Raw genomic sequence first — 18891 nt, 5'->3', positions numbered from 1 at the left:
CATCTACAAGTGTATACACAATGGGGACTTGGAGGGGCAGGGCAGGTGGGAGGGGACGGAATGATGGGCAGTCGCTCGGTGGGTGCAATGTGTGTCGCTTCAGTGATGTATGCACCGAAGGCTCTCACTTCACCACAATGCAATATTTAGAGCAAAATTGTACTTGTACCTCATGAAATATATACAAATTTTTAAAATTAAAATAAAAGTGTATGTATCTATGAACTATATGGTTTTATTTTTAGTTAAGTCCAATTTAGCAAATGAGGCATCCCTTTATGTTTGGATTGGCTCCTGGCATATGATTATTATGCCTCCAAATATTAAAGTTAAAGTCATCTTCTTTATCTTAAGACAGGGTACAAAAATATTAGCTCTTCAAAATAGTATACCTTGTACAATCTTATGAAAACCAAATTAACACATACAGACTAAACTTGAACTTAAGGGTTTAGATGGCCAACCAGAAATGCTAGTCAATTTTAAAAACCTGTTATTCAAGTGCAGCATACTAGAGTAGCATCGTACAATGACTTACATAGAGGTCTAGACTAGCTGACTTTTTTTGCAAAATAAATAATATATAGTAAATCTTGACTGCTCCTTTGAAATGTCATTTGTAACTCCATGTTTATTTTTTGCAATGCATTCTTGCCACACTAGCTCAAGTTCCTAATGCATAAAATCTGGGCACATTACATGAGCCTCTGTACTGTCACTCATCTCTCCCCTACAGTCCAATGTATCCTTGAAACTGCTGCCAGATTAATACCTAAAATACTTTTACCATGTCAGTCCCTTGTTCACAATATTCAGTGGTTTCTGTACTGGCTCCAATGCAGTCCAGATTCCTTAGCCTGGGATCCACGGTCCTCTATGGTCTGGCTCCAGCTGACCCTTCCAATCGTATCTACCATCAATTCCTTCTTCAGCTAAACCAGTCTCCTCACAGTCTCCCAAACTATCCCACCTTTGTTTGTATTGTTTCCTCATTTAGAATGCATTCCATCTCTTCTCAACCTATTCAAATTCTACCCATTTCCCAACACTCGGCTCAGATTCCATCTCCTCCTTGAAGCCTGGCCAGACCTTAGCAAGCTAAAGAGTCCTTTCTTCTGTACTGAGAGCACTTTTGTTTGGATCGGTGGCTTCTAACCTTACTGAGCATGAAGCCCTCTTTCTAACACCAAAATATTTCAGAACCCAAATGAGAGCTTATTTTTAATCTGTTGATGGAAAAAGTGTGTGATGACAAAAACCTACTGTGAATTTGCAGACAAAAAGAATTGTATTTTAATAAACATAACAGAATGTCCATATGTGAAAAAGTTAAATATATATGTGGCCTGTTCCTCAGCCTACAGACAAAGCTTTTTGCACAAAGAATTTGCTTCCCTTTGGTACCAGCTCTACAATTCTCCTGGGGAACTCTAAGCTAGAGACTGAAAATCCTAGCCTTCATAATTTATTTGGCATTTTACTACCTTTTAGTTTTTATCAAATGCTTAAAAAGTCTAACCTCCATTAACCAGACTGTGAACTCCTTAAGGCAGGTGTCAAAGTAAAAATAAGATAAGATAGAGAGATGAATCTGTAAATTAAACATTTTATTTGGGAATTACAGAATTGCAATTTGGGGCATACACACAGACCAAGGTGGTCTTCAGCATGTCAGAAGAACAAAGAGAAGGTTGGGAGTCTTACTAGAAAAAGAAATGTTTCCTATTGTTTTGAAAGAATTTTCATTGGCACTAGAGAAGCTTTTGGGAGCTGACAAGCTCTGATTGGTGAGCGACTTCGGTAGGTAAAACTAGTCCTGGAGTCATGGCAGGTTGTTTCAGCAGCTGCTAGGTAAAACTGGCATTAGGGTTACAGCAGGCCATTTCAGCAGCTGGGCTTGCAGAAAATTCAATTCTTAAAGCTGGTGCTATGGGCTCCGAATGCTTTTTCCCCCTGGCTCTGCCCCCATGAATTGATTAATCCACTCATGGATTAATGGGTTATTATGAGAGAGGAACTGGTGGCTTTATAACAAGAGGAAAAGAGACCTGAGCTAGCAAATTAGCGTGCTCAGCACCCTCCCCAGGTGATACTGTGTGCTACCCTGGGACCCTGTAGAGTCCCCATCAGCAACAAGGTTCTCACCAGATGTGCTCCCTCAACTTTGGACATCTCAGCTTCCAGAACTGTAAGAAATAAATTCCTTTTTTAAATAAATTATCCAGATTCAGGTATTCTATTATATGCAACAGAAAACAAACCAGTCCAGCTGGGTATGACAAGAATGGCCCAATCAGTATAATCAACTTTCACACAAGGGTAGTGCCATATTCTTCTTAATATCCCTTCCAGAATCTGGCAGAGTGCTTTGTATACAGTAAAAACTAAATGAATGCTTGCCTCCTTTCTTTCCCAATAGTGTGCTACAAAATGTGTCACACATATAGAAAAGTTGGAAGAATTATATAGGGAACGATTATTAACCTAACACTTGGATTCTACAATTAGCATGTTACTATATTTACTTTTCTGTATTCTTCAAAAAAAAAAAAAACTATCTTATTTTTCATGCATTTGAAAATAAGTTGCAGATATAAAATACTTCCCCTAATACTTTAGCATTCGTATCATTAGAGTTCATATTTGTTTATGATTTTTTTCTTTTAAGTAAAATTTATACATAATGAAGTGCACACATCTTAAATGTGTTATTCAATAACTTTTAATAGATACATACATTTACATGGCCCATTTTTAAGAATTCAAGTAGCAATAAAACTTTCCCAATTTATGACACAGGCAATATCAAAGTAGACTTTTAGAACAGAAGAGTAATAATTTTAAAAGTAGTTTATATTCGAGCAGTTACTATATGCCAGGCATTGTGCCAAGCACTTCACAAACAATAGCTCATTTGCTCCTTATGCCAACTTTGAGATATTTATTATTGTTGTGTCATTTCATAGATGAGGAAACTGTACCTCAAAGATGTTAAACAACTAGCCCATGGTCACACAGCTAGCTTCAAAATTCTTTAATTACCATATCTTTTATCAATCCACTGAAAAGTCAAATGTTTTCTGAACAGGGTTTTATCGTCATTAATTATTCCTCTGATACAGATCTGGAATCAGTGAATGACACAACAACAGGAAAGTCCAAGAATATCAGGGCACTGAATAAAAGTGTATCAGTGTATCAGTGTATGTTGCAAATTAGCAGATGGTAAAATAAACTAGTGTATGAAGATTGGAAGCAGATGAGCTGGCTCTGACTCAGAAACTCAATCATATCAACATGGAAAAATGGTTTACTTGCCTAAAAATGTAATCAATCTACCAAATGTACACCTCAGACCATACCTTCTTCCCAGCCTTTGCCAACTCACAGGAGTACTCAGACATAAACCCTACCCACATGAAGTATTAACTGAGCAAATTGAGCAAGTACTTAGTGAGTACTTTAAGTATTCCAAGAACTTACAAAGGCTGCTGGGCAATGTGAAGAATCTCAAGGGAGGAGAAAACATCCTTTCCTCATGTGAAGATACTACAGTAGCCAGTCCCAGAAGATTTTTTAAAAATATAACATTATTTAATAATAACTGCTATTTTTGAGCACACAGTAGATGCCAGTAACTGTGCTCAGTATTTCAGACAGGCTATTTGGCAAAACACCCTGTGGCAAGAGGCGATCCCATTTTACGGTGAAGAAAGCAGAGGCTCAGGGGTAACAGATGATAATAGCCAATGTTCCTAGGAGTCAGACTCTGTTCTAAGCACTTTACCAACTCATTTAACCATCCCAGCAACACCACAGGTAGGAAATATGATCTTCATTTTACAGACCCGGAAGCGGAGGCATAGAGCAGTTAAGTAATTATTCAGTATCACATTAGCTAACTGGTTAAGTGGCCAAGCCTGGCTTAGAGTGGAGGTAGTCTGGCTTCAGGGCCACCTCCCCAACCCTCTGCTCTGCTGCCTCTCAAAAAGCACATGTTTAGTTGCAGGGTGAAAAAACAGCTGAATTGGGATTTTCAGCCCAGGTTAGTCTGACTGTAAAATTCATGCTCTCACCAGCATGTAATGCTGCTTTCCTGTATTTTTAACGTTACTCATTTTGCACTGTACTTTCCTTATGGCAAATATCAGCTTTGTTGGGGGCAGGGGAAGATAATATGTAAATAAGTACATGATTTCAGATAAAATGCCCTTATTACATCTCATCTGGAATCCCTTCTCAGCACCCAACACCCCTTGAATACCATTTCAAATTGTGACTTTCTAAAACACAAATCCAATCGCATCACTCTCCGGTTTACAAGCCATCAAGTCTCCTAGCTCCTGCACGATCAAATCCAAACTCCTAAACCTCATACCTGTGGTATCATCTGCTTTGGTGGACCGTCCTTAGCCCCACTTCTGTGTCCTCTCTGCATGCCCCTCACCTTAAACACACACGCACAGTACTGCTGACATTAGGGATGTCTTTGCCACAGCTGTAAAAACTGTGCTCTCTCCCTTTCTTGTGTGGTGCCCAGTAGTCTCCTCTTTGAGACTCAGGTTAAGCATCACCAATGTGCATCTTCCATTTTCAGTCACCTCAGTCATGATTAGATTTGCCTCCTCTCTGAGGAACATAGCCCTTATCAAAAAGTACGGTGGTTATCTTATTATAGGTTGGCAAATCCCACAGATGATGACTCCTTGGCTAGAATGGTGTTTGGTGAATTTCCAGGTATAATCACTTAATATTTATTGAATTAATTAACAATGTAGTGAGGGATATAGTGTAGATATACAATATATATACCCTTACTGCAGTGTGTATGTGTACATATATATCCTTGCCCCTGCAATTTTCCCCACCTTCAAAATGTTTAGCTCCAATTTATCATTCCTTTACCATCTTGCAAAAACAGGAAATCTAAGTGTACTAACTGCCTTATCCTTATATCATTCAGTTGTTTATTGGACTATGCGGAAGTTACTTCATCATTGCTAAAATACTAAGTCCAAAAGTTGAAGTTTCCATTTATGAAACAGTTAATTAGCATGTGTCAAATGCAAGTAAGTCACTATAGATCAAATTAAAAAATCAGCAGCAATGTTGACTGTGGGTGTTCTGTGAATGGACAGCCCACAGCTACTATAAGAACTGTTTGTGAAATGACCCATTTCAAAAATTTAAAAAGCAGGCTTTAGCTACTTATTGAATCTGTTAGTGTATTATAAATAAAATTAAGGGATGCTCTTCTCTTGTAATTACTCACCTATTTGCTTAGTAATATGGGGCATTCATTTAACAAATATTTATTGACTTACTGCCAAGCCTTCTGCTCGATACCGAGAAGACAGTAGCAAACAAGTCTGTCCTGACTTCAAGAAACGTAGAAACTCAAGGGGGTGAAACACACATATGTAAATGCATGCTATATATCTTTCATGTTGGTCATAATCTTAGATAAGGCAACATGAGAATGTCTTAAGGCAGATAAAGTATTTCAGCAAGAACCACGCTTTCTGGCTAGTAACCTCAACAGTGCTGTTGGGGAGTTCATGTTTTAGAGTGAAAAGAATGTGGGCTTTGGCATCAGCCTGACATGTTTTTGAAACTCTTCTCCAACACAGCTAACATGCTGTATAAACATAGACTAGTCACTTAAACTCTTTAAAATGAGGTGCATAAAAAATTACCTTAAAGATTTTGAGGATAAAAGTACATAGAGGGCATAATGATGTCCTCATCAAACAGCCAATTCAATAAACTTAGTCAATTCAGTACACATTATTTTGGTAAAATCCCACTCAAAATCCTCTTATTAGTAATAGATGCAATGATAAAATAGGTAAGCATTTTAGATTTGTGGTTTATGTTACAGAAGGAAAAAATGTTCTCGATTTGTATTATACAGAAGACATAAACATACCTCCTTGGAATGTGTTTGGTAGTTTGTCTACCTTTTTTTGGTGTAATGGGATATTGGAGGCATGAAATAAAACTGAAAAATCTGCAAAACCAGCAAATTACCATGAATTTAATAACAATAAGCTCTCATTTATAAACATTTCTGAGTCCCAAAACTTAACATAAACCCTTGAGAAGCTTCTCAAAACTTGGGTCCCCTCTACTATATAGTAAAAGCAGTATTTGGCAGTTTTGGAGGACAGCTATATGACAGATTACTTTTTCCCTACCCCAAGTAAAAATGGAAAAACAGGAAATTTGCAATGTATTTTTTTATTATATTGTATGCTTGGAGCCAAAGAGAGGAGAATGAACTACTCCTGGCCCTTGCTCCAAGTTAGCAAGGTGAGAAGAAACACATACACACACCATTTTATCTATATACTGTTCACACCAAGGCATCTGCGGAGGAGTCAGGAATTACTTAAAGCAAGGAATCCATGACCAGGATATGAATTAGCCTAAATACTACCACTCACTAAAGGTTCTCCTTGGAGGGAACCAGAGGTTCCTCTCAGAAGATAGGATGTTGTCAGGGAGATGTATTTCTGCTCATACCAAGGTTCTGGCCCAACCAGGGGAGAGATGCCATAGAACTGTGATTCTCTGTACTATTAAAAATTGAAATAGGTGAAAGCTGTCTACATCTAGTTCTTAGTTTATCAAGAAGCCTAGCTCTCTATAAATCCTGAGTCTAGTTGCAGGCAATAGCATTGGAGTTCCTATTCTTACTATGAAAGACAGAGCTCTAAACAAGAGGCTATTTAGTCAAATCAGAAGTCTCAAGAAATTTAAAAAAAGAAGAAGAAAAATGGAAAAAAACAAAAACAAAAACAAGAGGCTAGAGTCCATCTGCTAACCTACAATGGCCACATGCCATCAACCTTACTTCTTATAGTCCCCACCATTCTCTCTCCTCCAGCCACACTGAGCTCCTCACTGATGCTAGAACATACCAGGCATATTCCCAACTCTGGGCTTTGGTAATTTTTGTTCCTATGGAGCCCCCAACAAATGTCAATGTAGAGCTGCTTGGTTTATATAATATGGTTCCCAAAGTTAAGAGAAGTGTGACCAAATTTTTCATCTACTTAAAAATATTTGCTGAGGTACAAAATATGTACTCTGAGCAGTAGCAAAACTGCAACCGCTTTTTAAATTTCACAATAGTACTTCTCCAATCCAAATGTGCATATAATAATGACCATTATAATAAAAAACAGAGATGACATCCCATCTCCATTTGATCTCAGAGAGGCTTAACACAGACGGCTGATGGAATTATTATTCTTAAGTCTAAAGCTTTGAAAAGCAGTAAGAGACAATTCCCTAAAAGTTAACCTAATGATGCAATATGCTGTGCATGTGTGACCACGGGAAGAAATGTCACACACTCATGCACACAAAACCTTAAAGACCTGAGTATAACTACCCTGCAGAGTCATCCTTATAACGAAGTCCTTTTGTCATCAAAGCCTCCGCCATTGTTTCTTGGACAGCTTTGCTGTTTGCTAGAGAATGGCATTCTCCAGCCATGACAGCACCAATGTGGCCATCAAAGCACCAATGTTTAGCATGAAGGTATCAGAAAAGGCATTTGCAGATGATGAGAATCACATATTCTCTCTGTAGAATAATAGAATGATTTAAAAACTCAGGCTCTGGACCCAGACGGAACTTGATTCAAATACCAGTTCAAATGCCAATGGTACCAGTTATAACCCATGTGCTTTTAAATTTGAGGTTTAACATTCTAACACTTTGGTTTTTGTACATAAAGTAGGAACTATATTATAGAAGTGACTTATTTACATATGACATAGCAGTTAATAGATATAGAATATTTAATAAGGTCCAAGTATGCTACAAGTTTTATGTTACATCCTTCACAGCAATCTTGATGTTCTGTTATTATCCGCATTTGACAGATGAGGAAACTAAGCCACACAGAAGCTGACTTGCCCGAGTTCACATAGCTAGCAAATAGTGGAGCTGGGACCCAGTCTCTTAGTCATTAGGTTAGCAATCTCAAAAAAATTTTCTAAAGATTAATAAAGCATAAAGAATGGGCAGCATAGTGATTAATGGGTTTTACATAAACATTAGCCATTATTATTAATTAGTAACAGGCATGTGAAAATTATTCCCATACACAAAATACAGGCAAATATTAAATCCTAACAAATTATTTTGTTCATTCTTTCATAGCTTTTGCTTAAGAATAATTTATAAGAAGTTAATTCTGTGGCTACAGAGAAACTCTAAAAATGTCATTTAGAAATTCCTTTACTCAGAATGTCCCTTAATCTTCCAGAAACTAAATCATGTGCAGAATGTAAACAATAATAAAATTAGATTACCATGTTTCTATTGATAACAGAATATTTGACCACAAATATATAAATATAGCCTGTAAAATGCAGTCTAAAATCATAATTTTTATACCCATTTACTTCAGTTTAGATATTTCTTATAAATCAGATTTCTTTAAAAATAATCTAGCTGGATGGCACTGTATTTTGCTAAATTAAAATTAGAGTGAGAAAAACAAATTCAGATAATGCACTAGTGTTCTAAGTTTTGTAGGAATGATAAAACAGCTTCAAAATAGATTCTGATAATATAAATTTGTAAGATTGAATTAACCTATCATCCTAAAATATGCAATCCTTAATTAAATAAATTTTAAATGCAGAAAATTTAGTCACCTAATTCAAGATTGCATCTGTTATCATCTTCGAAATCTGATATACCAATTTTAAATTACTATTTGAATTACCATCAGAATTTCTAAACCCTATTTGTAGTGAAGACTCCAATTGCATCTGGTTTTACTCATTTAAAGACAAATTTATCTATTTTAAGCTTCATCTTGAGTTTGAATCTAAACTTCCTCTCAAAAACTCAGAATTAGAGCTCTTAGTTTTGCTCGCTAACACATTTTGGCCCTTCCCCACTCCTTATCCCCAGACAACCAAAAATAAACACTCAAACTAGCAATATATGAACTGACCAATCTTAGGCTCCCATGGACTTAAGACAACCAGAGAAAACAAAGATGGAAAGAATCAGTGCTTTGCAAACAAGGCTTTAATTAGGTACGTAAATAACAATCCTTTTACTGCCACAGCCTGCAAAGGAACCTTTCCCAACTACTTCTCACACTTAACACAAATATCAACACAAAGTGTTTACCACAATAGAGGCTTGGAGCAGATGCCCAAACATCAGAAATCCTCTCGGATTTGATGCTCATTTAATAGAATTATCACCAAAAAGTTTATTTCTTAAAAATTATCCTTTAACAATCTCTCCAATGACAAATTTCGATTCCACTCTGGCCTGGAAGACTAACTGCCCAAAAGACTAGGGAAAAGAGTTAAAAGACAGACTATGATTGGTGTTTTCATAACCATCCCTTCGTCTCTTCCAGGTCAAGCTTGAATTGCTTCATAGTAAAGAAATATGTATTAATTCATTTGGAAACACCATTTCTAACAGTGCTTTTCTCAGTGCAGGTCAAACTTTCATTTATGCTATTATTTTTTATTTTTATGTATTTATATTTTATGTTTCAAAGATTTATAAACTAGATGAAACCAATGGTTAACTGCAACAATAAGAATTCAGAGAGGTTGAAAAAGCATATAAAAATATGAATAGCTGAGTTTTGAAATATGACATATTCAAACAACTATTTTAACTGAAGAACATTTCATTTAAGAAATATAAAAGCACAGTACTTGAGGCTGTAGCTCAGTGTCTTTCTGTCTTTATCCCTTAGATGAACCATGAAAATAGGCACTAGCCTGTGAGGACAGAACCTACAAACATTGAGTCTTATGATAATTTGGCAGCAGACTTAAGAAGAAACTTAATATTCTCTGCCTCTCCATTGCATTCCCTTCTTGTTTGTTCTTCAGATGAAGTTATGGTTTTTGATACAGGAGATTTTCTTGTTTTCTTAGCCTCATTATAGGAACAAGTGGTGGCAGGAAGTAAAAATGTCTCTGAGTGAGAGAAGACAACCTATATAAATGCAGGCAAAGCCAACAACTGTGTAAACGGAATGGAAGTTTTCCTGACCTAATTAATTTCAATTGGATTGAGATGATTTTCAATTGGACTGCAGAGAAGTCACTTAAATATAAATCATGGCTTATGTAGCTGGAAATATTTTTTGAGTTGGGGAGGTGATCGATAAAGACTCTTAAATTGTAATGAATTTCTTGACTTCATTTCTCTAATTCATGGATAAACACTGCTGTTTTCAAACTCAATAAGATTTCAAAGAAGAAACAGGAAAATCTATAATGATTATATTCCAAGGAAGCTTGCCAGACATTAATGAATTCACTAATTTTAAGCTTAATTCCTCTAGTGGTGACAGAGAGAAATGAAACAAATACATTATGGGACATACATACAAGTAGCATGATAAATTGATTCACAAACTTCATCATAATGTAGAAATTTCTAATATTGTTTGGATGTAACATGAACCATGAAGAAAGTTTGGGTCCATATTTTCAAACTGTATACTAAAATAAAACTGAATATTTCAGTAGATTGACAAAAACTTCCTTCATTCTTCATTTGTTCTAATTTCTACTGATACCGTCTAACTTCTCTGACTACGGCAACCCTTGCAAAGTACACCAGTGAAGAATGCCTAAAAACAGGGTAAGATGAGTAAGTGTGTATTTGTCTGAAATCAGGTCTTAAGAAATTCATTTCCAAGACATAAAACAATTAACTTTTTTTGGTGGGGGATAAGGAATAATTTCTAAGTGTTTCTTACATTGGATGGTTCAGGAGATCACACAATTACCTAAAATATCTTATTATTTTGAACTTATTTTAGTTATGCAAAAATCTAATAAAATATTAATAGTATTCCTGAATATGAATGTGATATCAAGCTATGAAATGTAAAAATTCAGAAATATATTATCACTCCACATGCACTTAGAAAACAAACCACATATCATTCACACAAAGGCATTCAAGGAGAAAGGCCCCAAACACACACTCTGTTTCAATACTATGTGGTTCTTATTCTGTGGGAGACAACTTGCCAGTAAAATGTCGAGAAGATGAAAATTTCTTACTATTTCATTTCTTCATATGCAAAAAAATTAACTATCAGTATTTCATAATTGCTCTTCCTAATATGTATTGGTATATTCTATTAACATTAAGCAAGACAATTGGACATACTTAGTCTTCCTTATTTTTAAGTACTTTAAATGATTGTCTTATCTGGACTTTACAGTGATAGAAACGCCTGTGACTGGTTTGCACCTATGGCCCTTCTGCGGCTCCCGGCAGTGGCTGCCCCTCACGCCGACACTGGCCTGAGGCTGGCAGTGCAGGGACCTCCGGTGATCCGTGTGAATGTATTCACACCCAGTCTCCACTCTGCAGCAGGTATGTCTTCACCTGAAGTCGAATTCCCAAAGGAGAGGAAAGAGGACTGCTTGCTTTTATTTTATGCGCTCTATAAAATCCACTTACATACTAGAATTGCTTTCCTATAAATAACTTAAATTTCTCTTTGCCTATCAAAATGGGAAGAAAAATGTTTCAGATGAAAAGGCACCGTATTGACAGATTAATTTTTTTGCTACATCAGCAAAGTTTCTACTTTTGACAGCAACATTTTCCATAAACACTGGAAATGAATGTATTTACTCTAAAAGAAAAATACACAAGAAGTTACACATGAAAAACAATCATTATTGGCATAAAAATTAAAACATCTCAAATCAGAAACTGATTTTATATTTTACCTATTATAAATTTCATAACAAGCTTCAAAAGCCTTCATTAATATAGAATATTGCACCAAAAAAGATAATAATCTTATAGCATTTAGTTTTATTTTTAGAAAACTGTGTGATAAAAGATCACCATGGTGATTGGGAAATGATGGATTAGGGTTCTATGTAGGGATGGAATTCTAACATGGATAATTCATTGAACTTCTAGTGAAACTTATGCTTGAGTTTATATCAGGGTCCTGAGACTCAGTAAGGAATAAATAAGCAAAAATATTATGTGTGAAGAAGTAACGTTTCAATAGGTTAAAGTAGAAATAAATATAATGCAATATGTAACGTATCTTTTCATATGCTGAGGTTTTATAAAATACACATAGTACCTAACTGCCTGCGCATAACAGGTAGCAATACATACACAGAAACTTACATGGTTAAACTTAAGTATATATTGATTAAAGTAGGCATTTCTATTTACATAAAATTTACATAAATATTTATATGGATTAATTATATAGAAATAATTATAATAGCACCACATTTAAAGTATACTATTTAATTTTTAAGGAAACAACTAAATGTGTATTTCTTCCAAATAAGGCTGCATATTTTATAAATACTTTTTTCACTTATATTTTAATGGCCAAAGCCACAAGAACACTAGGTACACAATTTCACTGATATTTAGAAACAATATAGCCCAATGTTTACACTTAAACAAGTTTGGTTATATTTAGTAACAAAAGGGGAAAGAAAAATAAAGAAAATAATTCCAAATTTTCATCGCTCACACAGCAAAACAAGGCAAATTGATACTGTGTTGGTGACATGATCAACAAGATAAAACATACTCAAAGGTTCAAAATGTTATGCACACACATATGTATAATATGTGTGTGTATATATACGCATTAGGCAAAATAAAACCAGTCTATGTAATGTTACAACAATCTAGTAACGTGAAGCAACTAACGATGAATACTGATTCATAAGTCAAATTATTACATAAAAGGGAAATACAACAGTAGTTTCATGGATTTGACAACTGAAATCATAACCAGCTAATAACAAAGCGTAGACTGTTGAAGAAACAAGGTGCAAAGTAAACATAAAGGAGGAGACACTCACCTTCGGTGCCATTGGGAGTCATGGAATTACTATTTATATGAGAATTATCGAGTTTGGGGCCACTGGGGGATTCACTACTACCACTCAGACGGCTATGCGGGCTGGTTAGATCCTGCATTTCCATAGACCTAAAGACAAGAAGCCTTCCGTTTGACAGATGTACCAAATTCACAACACCACTATTTAATGCGCTAATGACTTGACACCTTCTTTGAAACACTCGTACAAAAGTCCCATTGTATCTATTTTCTTAGACTCAAAATAGTTCATCTTGCATTTTGACTTCAGTCATCCTTTCATTCGATGTTTCATTAAAAGATGTCACTTGCCTTACCTATCCAGCCAAACATTCACATGGAATTTTTAAAATTGCTTTTTTTTCCTCTTACACAGTTCAAGTCACAAGGTCTAACGTGAGACAATGACATCTATTTCAATTCTCAAAGAAAAAAAATGCAGTCATGGTTTTCTTGTTATATTAAAGAAAACAAACCAAAGGCATTATTCTTCTAAAAGAAAAGGCAAATAGGTAAACAGGTATAATAGAAATATATCGCTTTTCTATGGAATCTGTTTCATCTAATAAATTAGCAGTAGGTACTCCCTTATAATTTACCACCCAATTGTAATTTAATGGGTCTCCAAACCAAATAAAACACTTGAAACCTATAGTCTAGTGACAGGGAATGAGATAGTCCTGATGCATGTGTTTACTCTGGCAAACTACTTAATTGTTCCTCTGTTTCCCTTGAAACAAATGCAGCATTAAAACATTATGATGTCGGCTCACTTGTTTGCTTTGTGGATTACATACAGCGTGCCCAATTGAAAAGGGATAAGGCCAACATACAGGGGAGTCTCTCTGAGCATTAGCACTCGGAATACCTCAGCTGTCACTTACTCAGGGAAACAAGAACGACTCTACTTCAGTGCTATAATTTTGCATTTTTACCATACAAAAACAGTTAAATCCCCCCTGAAAGTTCTTAGACTCAGCAGTTACTTATTCCATAAAAGGTACAAAAGCCACAACTCATGTTCACAATTTCAGAACTACCCATTTATATTTAATACTCTATTAATGAAGAGAGAAGACGATTTATTTAAAGTCACTAAAAACACACCTAGATACTGTTCTGTTTTCTGACAGTCAATTTTTTAAAAGTCTGGGGCCCATTTGCTTTATTTTAAACTTTGTATGGTTTTCTTAAAAAAAAGTGGGGGGAAGTTTAATGTTACATATATAAAGCTAATACTATTTGCTTCCCACTCCCACCAGGTCAATAAAAGCTAGTCATTTTAATTCCGAAGTTGCACTTAAATTGACTGAGGATATCAGTTTTTAAAATAGCTTAACATGAACCATTTTACTTCTAAAGTGAGTTTTTCCCCAAATCTTCTGAATTCAAACTAGAAATGGTTTAAAATCCAATTTTTCCTCTCCTAATGCTCATTACACATTCACAGTTTTCCTGACACCAGAAACTATAGCCCATAATCATTTTCAAACAGAGGCTCCTATTCCCTTTCTACATACTTAAAATTTTTTACAAGCACACACACACACACAAACTGTTAAGTAATTTCTGAGGCTGTTGCTATTAATAGAAATAATTAAGAAATACCAGACAAAAATAGATATGGGTCACAGAAAGGTAATCTCCAAAATGTCAAACTTCAACAATATCCTTACCTGCAACTTGAGGAAACAGCAACATCTGAACTGGCTTGAGATGTTTGCACCTGTGATCAGGGGTAAAAAAATTAGAAGCTGTTGTTACTCTGCTTCGGTGTCAGCTCTTAATTATACAGAGCACATGGCTGAGAACGACAATGCTCTCTTGTAACCAAAAGAGAAAAAGGAGGATACTGCAGCAGTGAAAGGCATATTGTCTTTAAGTTGAGGTCTCAACTGTTGTTTCCTCCTGCAGGTCTATCCTCCTCCTCCCCTTCTCAGGGGGGAAGGCAGCCAAATGACGGGATAGTGATTCATCACTGGCCTATGACAGCTGCAAACGGGATTACCCCTCCCCCAATCAACATGCAAAGCAGTCTTGCCCAGGCAGCTTGGAAAAGGTGCTTGGAAAAAAATAGCTATTAACAAAATGAGCGTGTTTAACAGCAGCAGTTCAAGCAGTAATCCTCTAGCATCCTCAGAAGATCTTTCATCTTCTGTTATCACCAGCTGAAATAGAGCTCCCGCCCACCCCTTTGACTCCTGACAGTTTCTTATCCTTATCATAATGATTTTCTTCTACGTTTACTATTTGTCATTTAACATTCACTACAACAGCTTGTGGGCAACTTTCAGGCCATGCTGGACTAACTCTAAATGGGCAAAGGCAAGTTTCCATACCCAAAGTCACATCACTGAGCAATGTGTTCATTTGCCCACGCCAATTTAAAATTCAATGAGCGCTTACTCAGTAAAATAGAAAAAGTAGTTAAGCTCTTTGTAAATTTTCCAGCTTTCAAACCAAAAAAGACAATGGAGAGTTTAATAATCAATTCACCATCCCAGTTAGCCAGCATTTTAATCACTTTTGTTTCTAGATGAAGCTGTATTTCTGGATTTCACTGAACAATCTAACTAACATGCAGGCTTTAATAGTCACTGCCCTTCTTCCACAAGCAGCTCCAAATGCCAGCAGGTGATAGAGCTCAGGTGAGGCTAGGCTGCTGGCTTGCAAGCCCAGGCTGACGCCTCAGTAGGAAGAGCGTTCTACATAATGCTTAAAATGGCTCAGAATTCCAAATCTTTGAAGTGCATTTTCATTCAACCTGAACTGACATCAATTAGGGTTACAGAACAAAGATGAGAAGTGAAGCATCTCAAATGGCATTAAAGTTATCCAACCAAACATCTTCTGTTGAGTCTTGTTATTTTTAATTATGATTTATGAAATTAAGAAACACTAATTTTCTAGGAAGAATAAAACATCATGAAAGTCTATACGTCTTGGTATAATGTTACGTGAAACTTCTAGGTATGCGTTTCTATAATATGTGCAGGATGAAAAACAATCTTTAAAAGATGCTTGAGTATAAAACGAAAATTAAATTTTAATGCCTGCAGATGTGTCATTTTGTGATAACAGGCTTCTGTAATTTTTGTTAAAATTAATGTTCTCATACAAGATTAAATGGTTTCCTTTAGAAACTGTAGCAATATAGCTCAAGGATAAATTTCCCTTTTTTTTTTTTTCTTTTTTCTCCCCATTTTTATACACCTGGAATAAATTATAGGTGAGAACTAACTTAGTTTTAAGAACTCTCCTGGCTTAATTATGTGAAAGAGCATTTAGAGCATACTTTCTGTTAAATGTTAGAATACATTTCCATTTTTACATTAGCTAGAAAGCACAATCTTGGAAATGTAATTTTAGTTTCACTGTACACTTTGAAAGTTTGGTTATATTTGTATTTGAGGTTTAACCTATTATATTTAAATTTCAAACTTGTTAATAAAGAAAAAATGAACTTTAAAACAGAAATTATTCTAACACATTTCGTCACTGAAAAAATACATTTTCATGGCAACATATTTCTTTTATGCCGGCTCAACTCAGTCTCTACTGTACTTCCATACACTGCCATTTTTGAAAGTCCATATCCATGATCTACATTTCATTAAGTACACTTCAGATATATTCTTTTGTGTCTCAAGGATTATTTAAACCATGTGTTGTGTGTTACTGTATTTAAAAATGACTCTTTAATCAAAATAACTTTAAAACAACTAATCCTCACTTAGGCTGGTCAGCTGAATCCACATCGTGGTCCAGGAAAAATAAATCTACTCTCAAGAATGCGAATGCAGACAACAATTAGACACAGATGTGAGCAAAATTAGTTACAGTTTACAAAATGCTACACTTCACATGCTTTTAGTTTTTTATGTGTAGTACAAGATTACAGTGCAGTAAGGAAACATACTCTTATAATGACTTATCTAAAAAGGACACCTATTTCTGATTGCTATTGATTTCCCTCAATGTTTGACAATATCTCTGGAAGTTTCTGTGTTTTAAAGCTCTAAAACCATAATGTGTTTCAAAAATAATTAATTAGGGATATTTCCATTAAAAAGAGAAAAATATTATTTCATGGTTTCCAGAAAAGTGATGTTAGGCATTCAGTGAGCTCACATTTTCTGCTTTACATCCATAAACTTAATATGTTTCTTGTCTTCTCCTAATCTGGTATTTTTAATTCAAATACTTCGATGAGTGTAAAAATATTTCCCAGAACATAATAAATGGTCATCTTTCACTTTAAGGTCTTTTAAAACTCATTGTATGGAATACCATTAGTAGCATATTGACAGAGTTGTAAAAATACAAAGAGAAAAAAAGATAGCAGAACTTCCTAGAATTCAAATTCAAGAATCCTAAACTAGTAACTCTGACTTCTGATTAGTTAATGAGGTCTTTTAAGTTTGCCTTTTTTCTAATTAAATTTATAATTCTTCACAGATGTAACTTTTGTTGATGTTCAATTTGTCTCTCTCATTTTGTTAAACCTCACATAGTACTTCGCCAATCCATTGAATAGCCACATTAAATCTGTTAATACCATGCTCTTCAACCCCAGAAATTATTTCCAGAAGGCAAACTTGCTTTGAGAGATCATCAAACAAGACTTAAGGTACACATTTTATCACATTTTCCCTACCACAGAGCTCAGGATGCAGAGCAAAATTCATGACTTTTGCACTGTTTATTATACTTTGCTAAATTACAAATCAAAAGCATCTGACAGAAGATCATGCATGAAGCCAAAAAGTTAATAATGTTCTGTGAAAAGTAAACTGTAAATGGAAAGGGATTCTAAATCTCAGCAGCACAGAGCAAATAAAATGTAGGTACTTGTCTAAATTATGGGTTTTCCATAGGCTTTTTTGCTTGCTAGAAGCAATTTTTATAAAATGACTATAATTTAAAACTTTTTTTCCCCAAACTAAAAAGAAATTTTCAAAGTGAAAGTACTAAACTTATCTAAATAAATAGAGTTGGCAGGCGAGCTAGTTTTGTCCAACCACAGATCAACCTGAGTACTCCGAAAGACAATGGCAATTTTCTAATCACAATGTTTTTTTTTTTTTTAAAAAGGTTCTTTAGCCATAAACCTGCATTTTAAGCAGAATATATTCTTATTAAAATTTCTCCTCAATCAATATCTCCAACTATGATTCAGTGTTGTAATAAAGACTTAAATTTTAAAAATAAAAACCTAAACCTAAAATTGTAACGAACTTCTAGGAAGAGGAAGATTTTTTTTTAAATGTTAACACTGTATTTCCTTCTTTATCAAAGACTCCGTAAAAATCAATGCTTAAAACAGTTGCTGATTATTCTAATGTAATATACTCTATTACTTTCTGCAGTATCTCGTTTAAAGAAAATGAGGAGTCCTCATGAAAACAAAAACAAATATTTAAATCACATTGATTCTACCTACATATAGTTTTAAAGGATTGTTTTCAAAAATAGCTTTTATTTTAAATGTTGAATGAAATGCTTTTGATATTGGATTAAAAAGTGATTTTACTCTCACTGCAAGCGTTTTTCTTCTTTCCAATATAGTCTTACAAAATTTTTCACATTCAAATGGAAATTTTCTTTAGAGAAAATCATTTATCATCTCTATGAAACTCACATAGCAGTTGACTTCCATTTGGCACCCTAAAACTGAACAGTGGCTCAATTAGGCTTCTATGTCTGTCACCGCAAAGAATTTTCAAAGATTGAAAATCCACGGCTGCTTGCTCACTTACTGAACACTTTGGGCCTTTGGAGAACTCAAGCATGTTGAAAGTCAAATATCAAACATTTGATAATGCAAAAGCATGACTATCCATGTGTGCATGTCCTCAGAGCCCAAAAGGTGGGGGGAAACACTCACACAAGCCTAAAATAAAACCTACCCTGAAAGACACATTATAAAAACAATCCCAAACCTATAAAACTACACTTAATGTGCTTAACTACTGGCTTTTTGTACCCCTTGCCATTTT

General features: G+C 35.0%; 1 protein-coding gene across 9 annotated transcripts in view; it reads right to left on the bottom strand.

Annotated features, from left to right (window-relative positions):
• The window catches only part of EYA1 (EYA transcriptional coactivator and phosphatase 1), a 306480-nt gene that overhangs the window by 135056 nt on the left and 152533 nt on the right, over nt 1-18891 (bottom strand). For 7 of the 9 annotated variants that reach the window (XM_069466371.1, XM_069466378.1, XM_069466372.1 and 4 more), the window contains 2 exons: nt 14569-14618; nt 12876-13003 (listed from right to left, as the gene is read on the bottom strand). In XM_069466371.1, the coding sequence (XP_069322472.1) occupies nt 12876-13003; nt 14569-14618 (178 nt within the window). Of the gene's footprint in view, nt 1-12875; nt 13004-14568; nt 14619-18891 lie in introns of those variants that run through there. The other 2 variants (XM_069466379.1, XM_069466374.1) reach the window with 2 other exon arrangements.

This window comes from Eulemur rufifrons, chromosome 3 (assembly GCF_041146395.1).
Source record: "Eulemur rufifrons isolate Redbay chromosome 3, OSU_ERuf_1, whole genome shotgun sequence".
NCBI classification, from domain to species: domain Eukaryota; kingdom Metazoa; phylum Chordata; class Mammalia; order Primates; family Lemuridae; genus Eulemur; species Eulemur rufifrons.
Note: the sequence above shows the minus strand (reverse complement) of the source record. Positions and strands in the feature narration are given on the sequence as shown.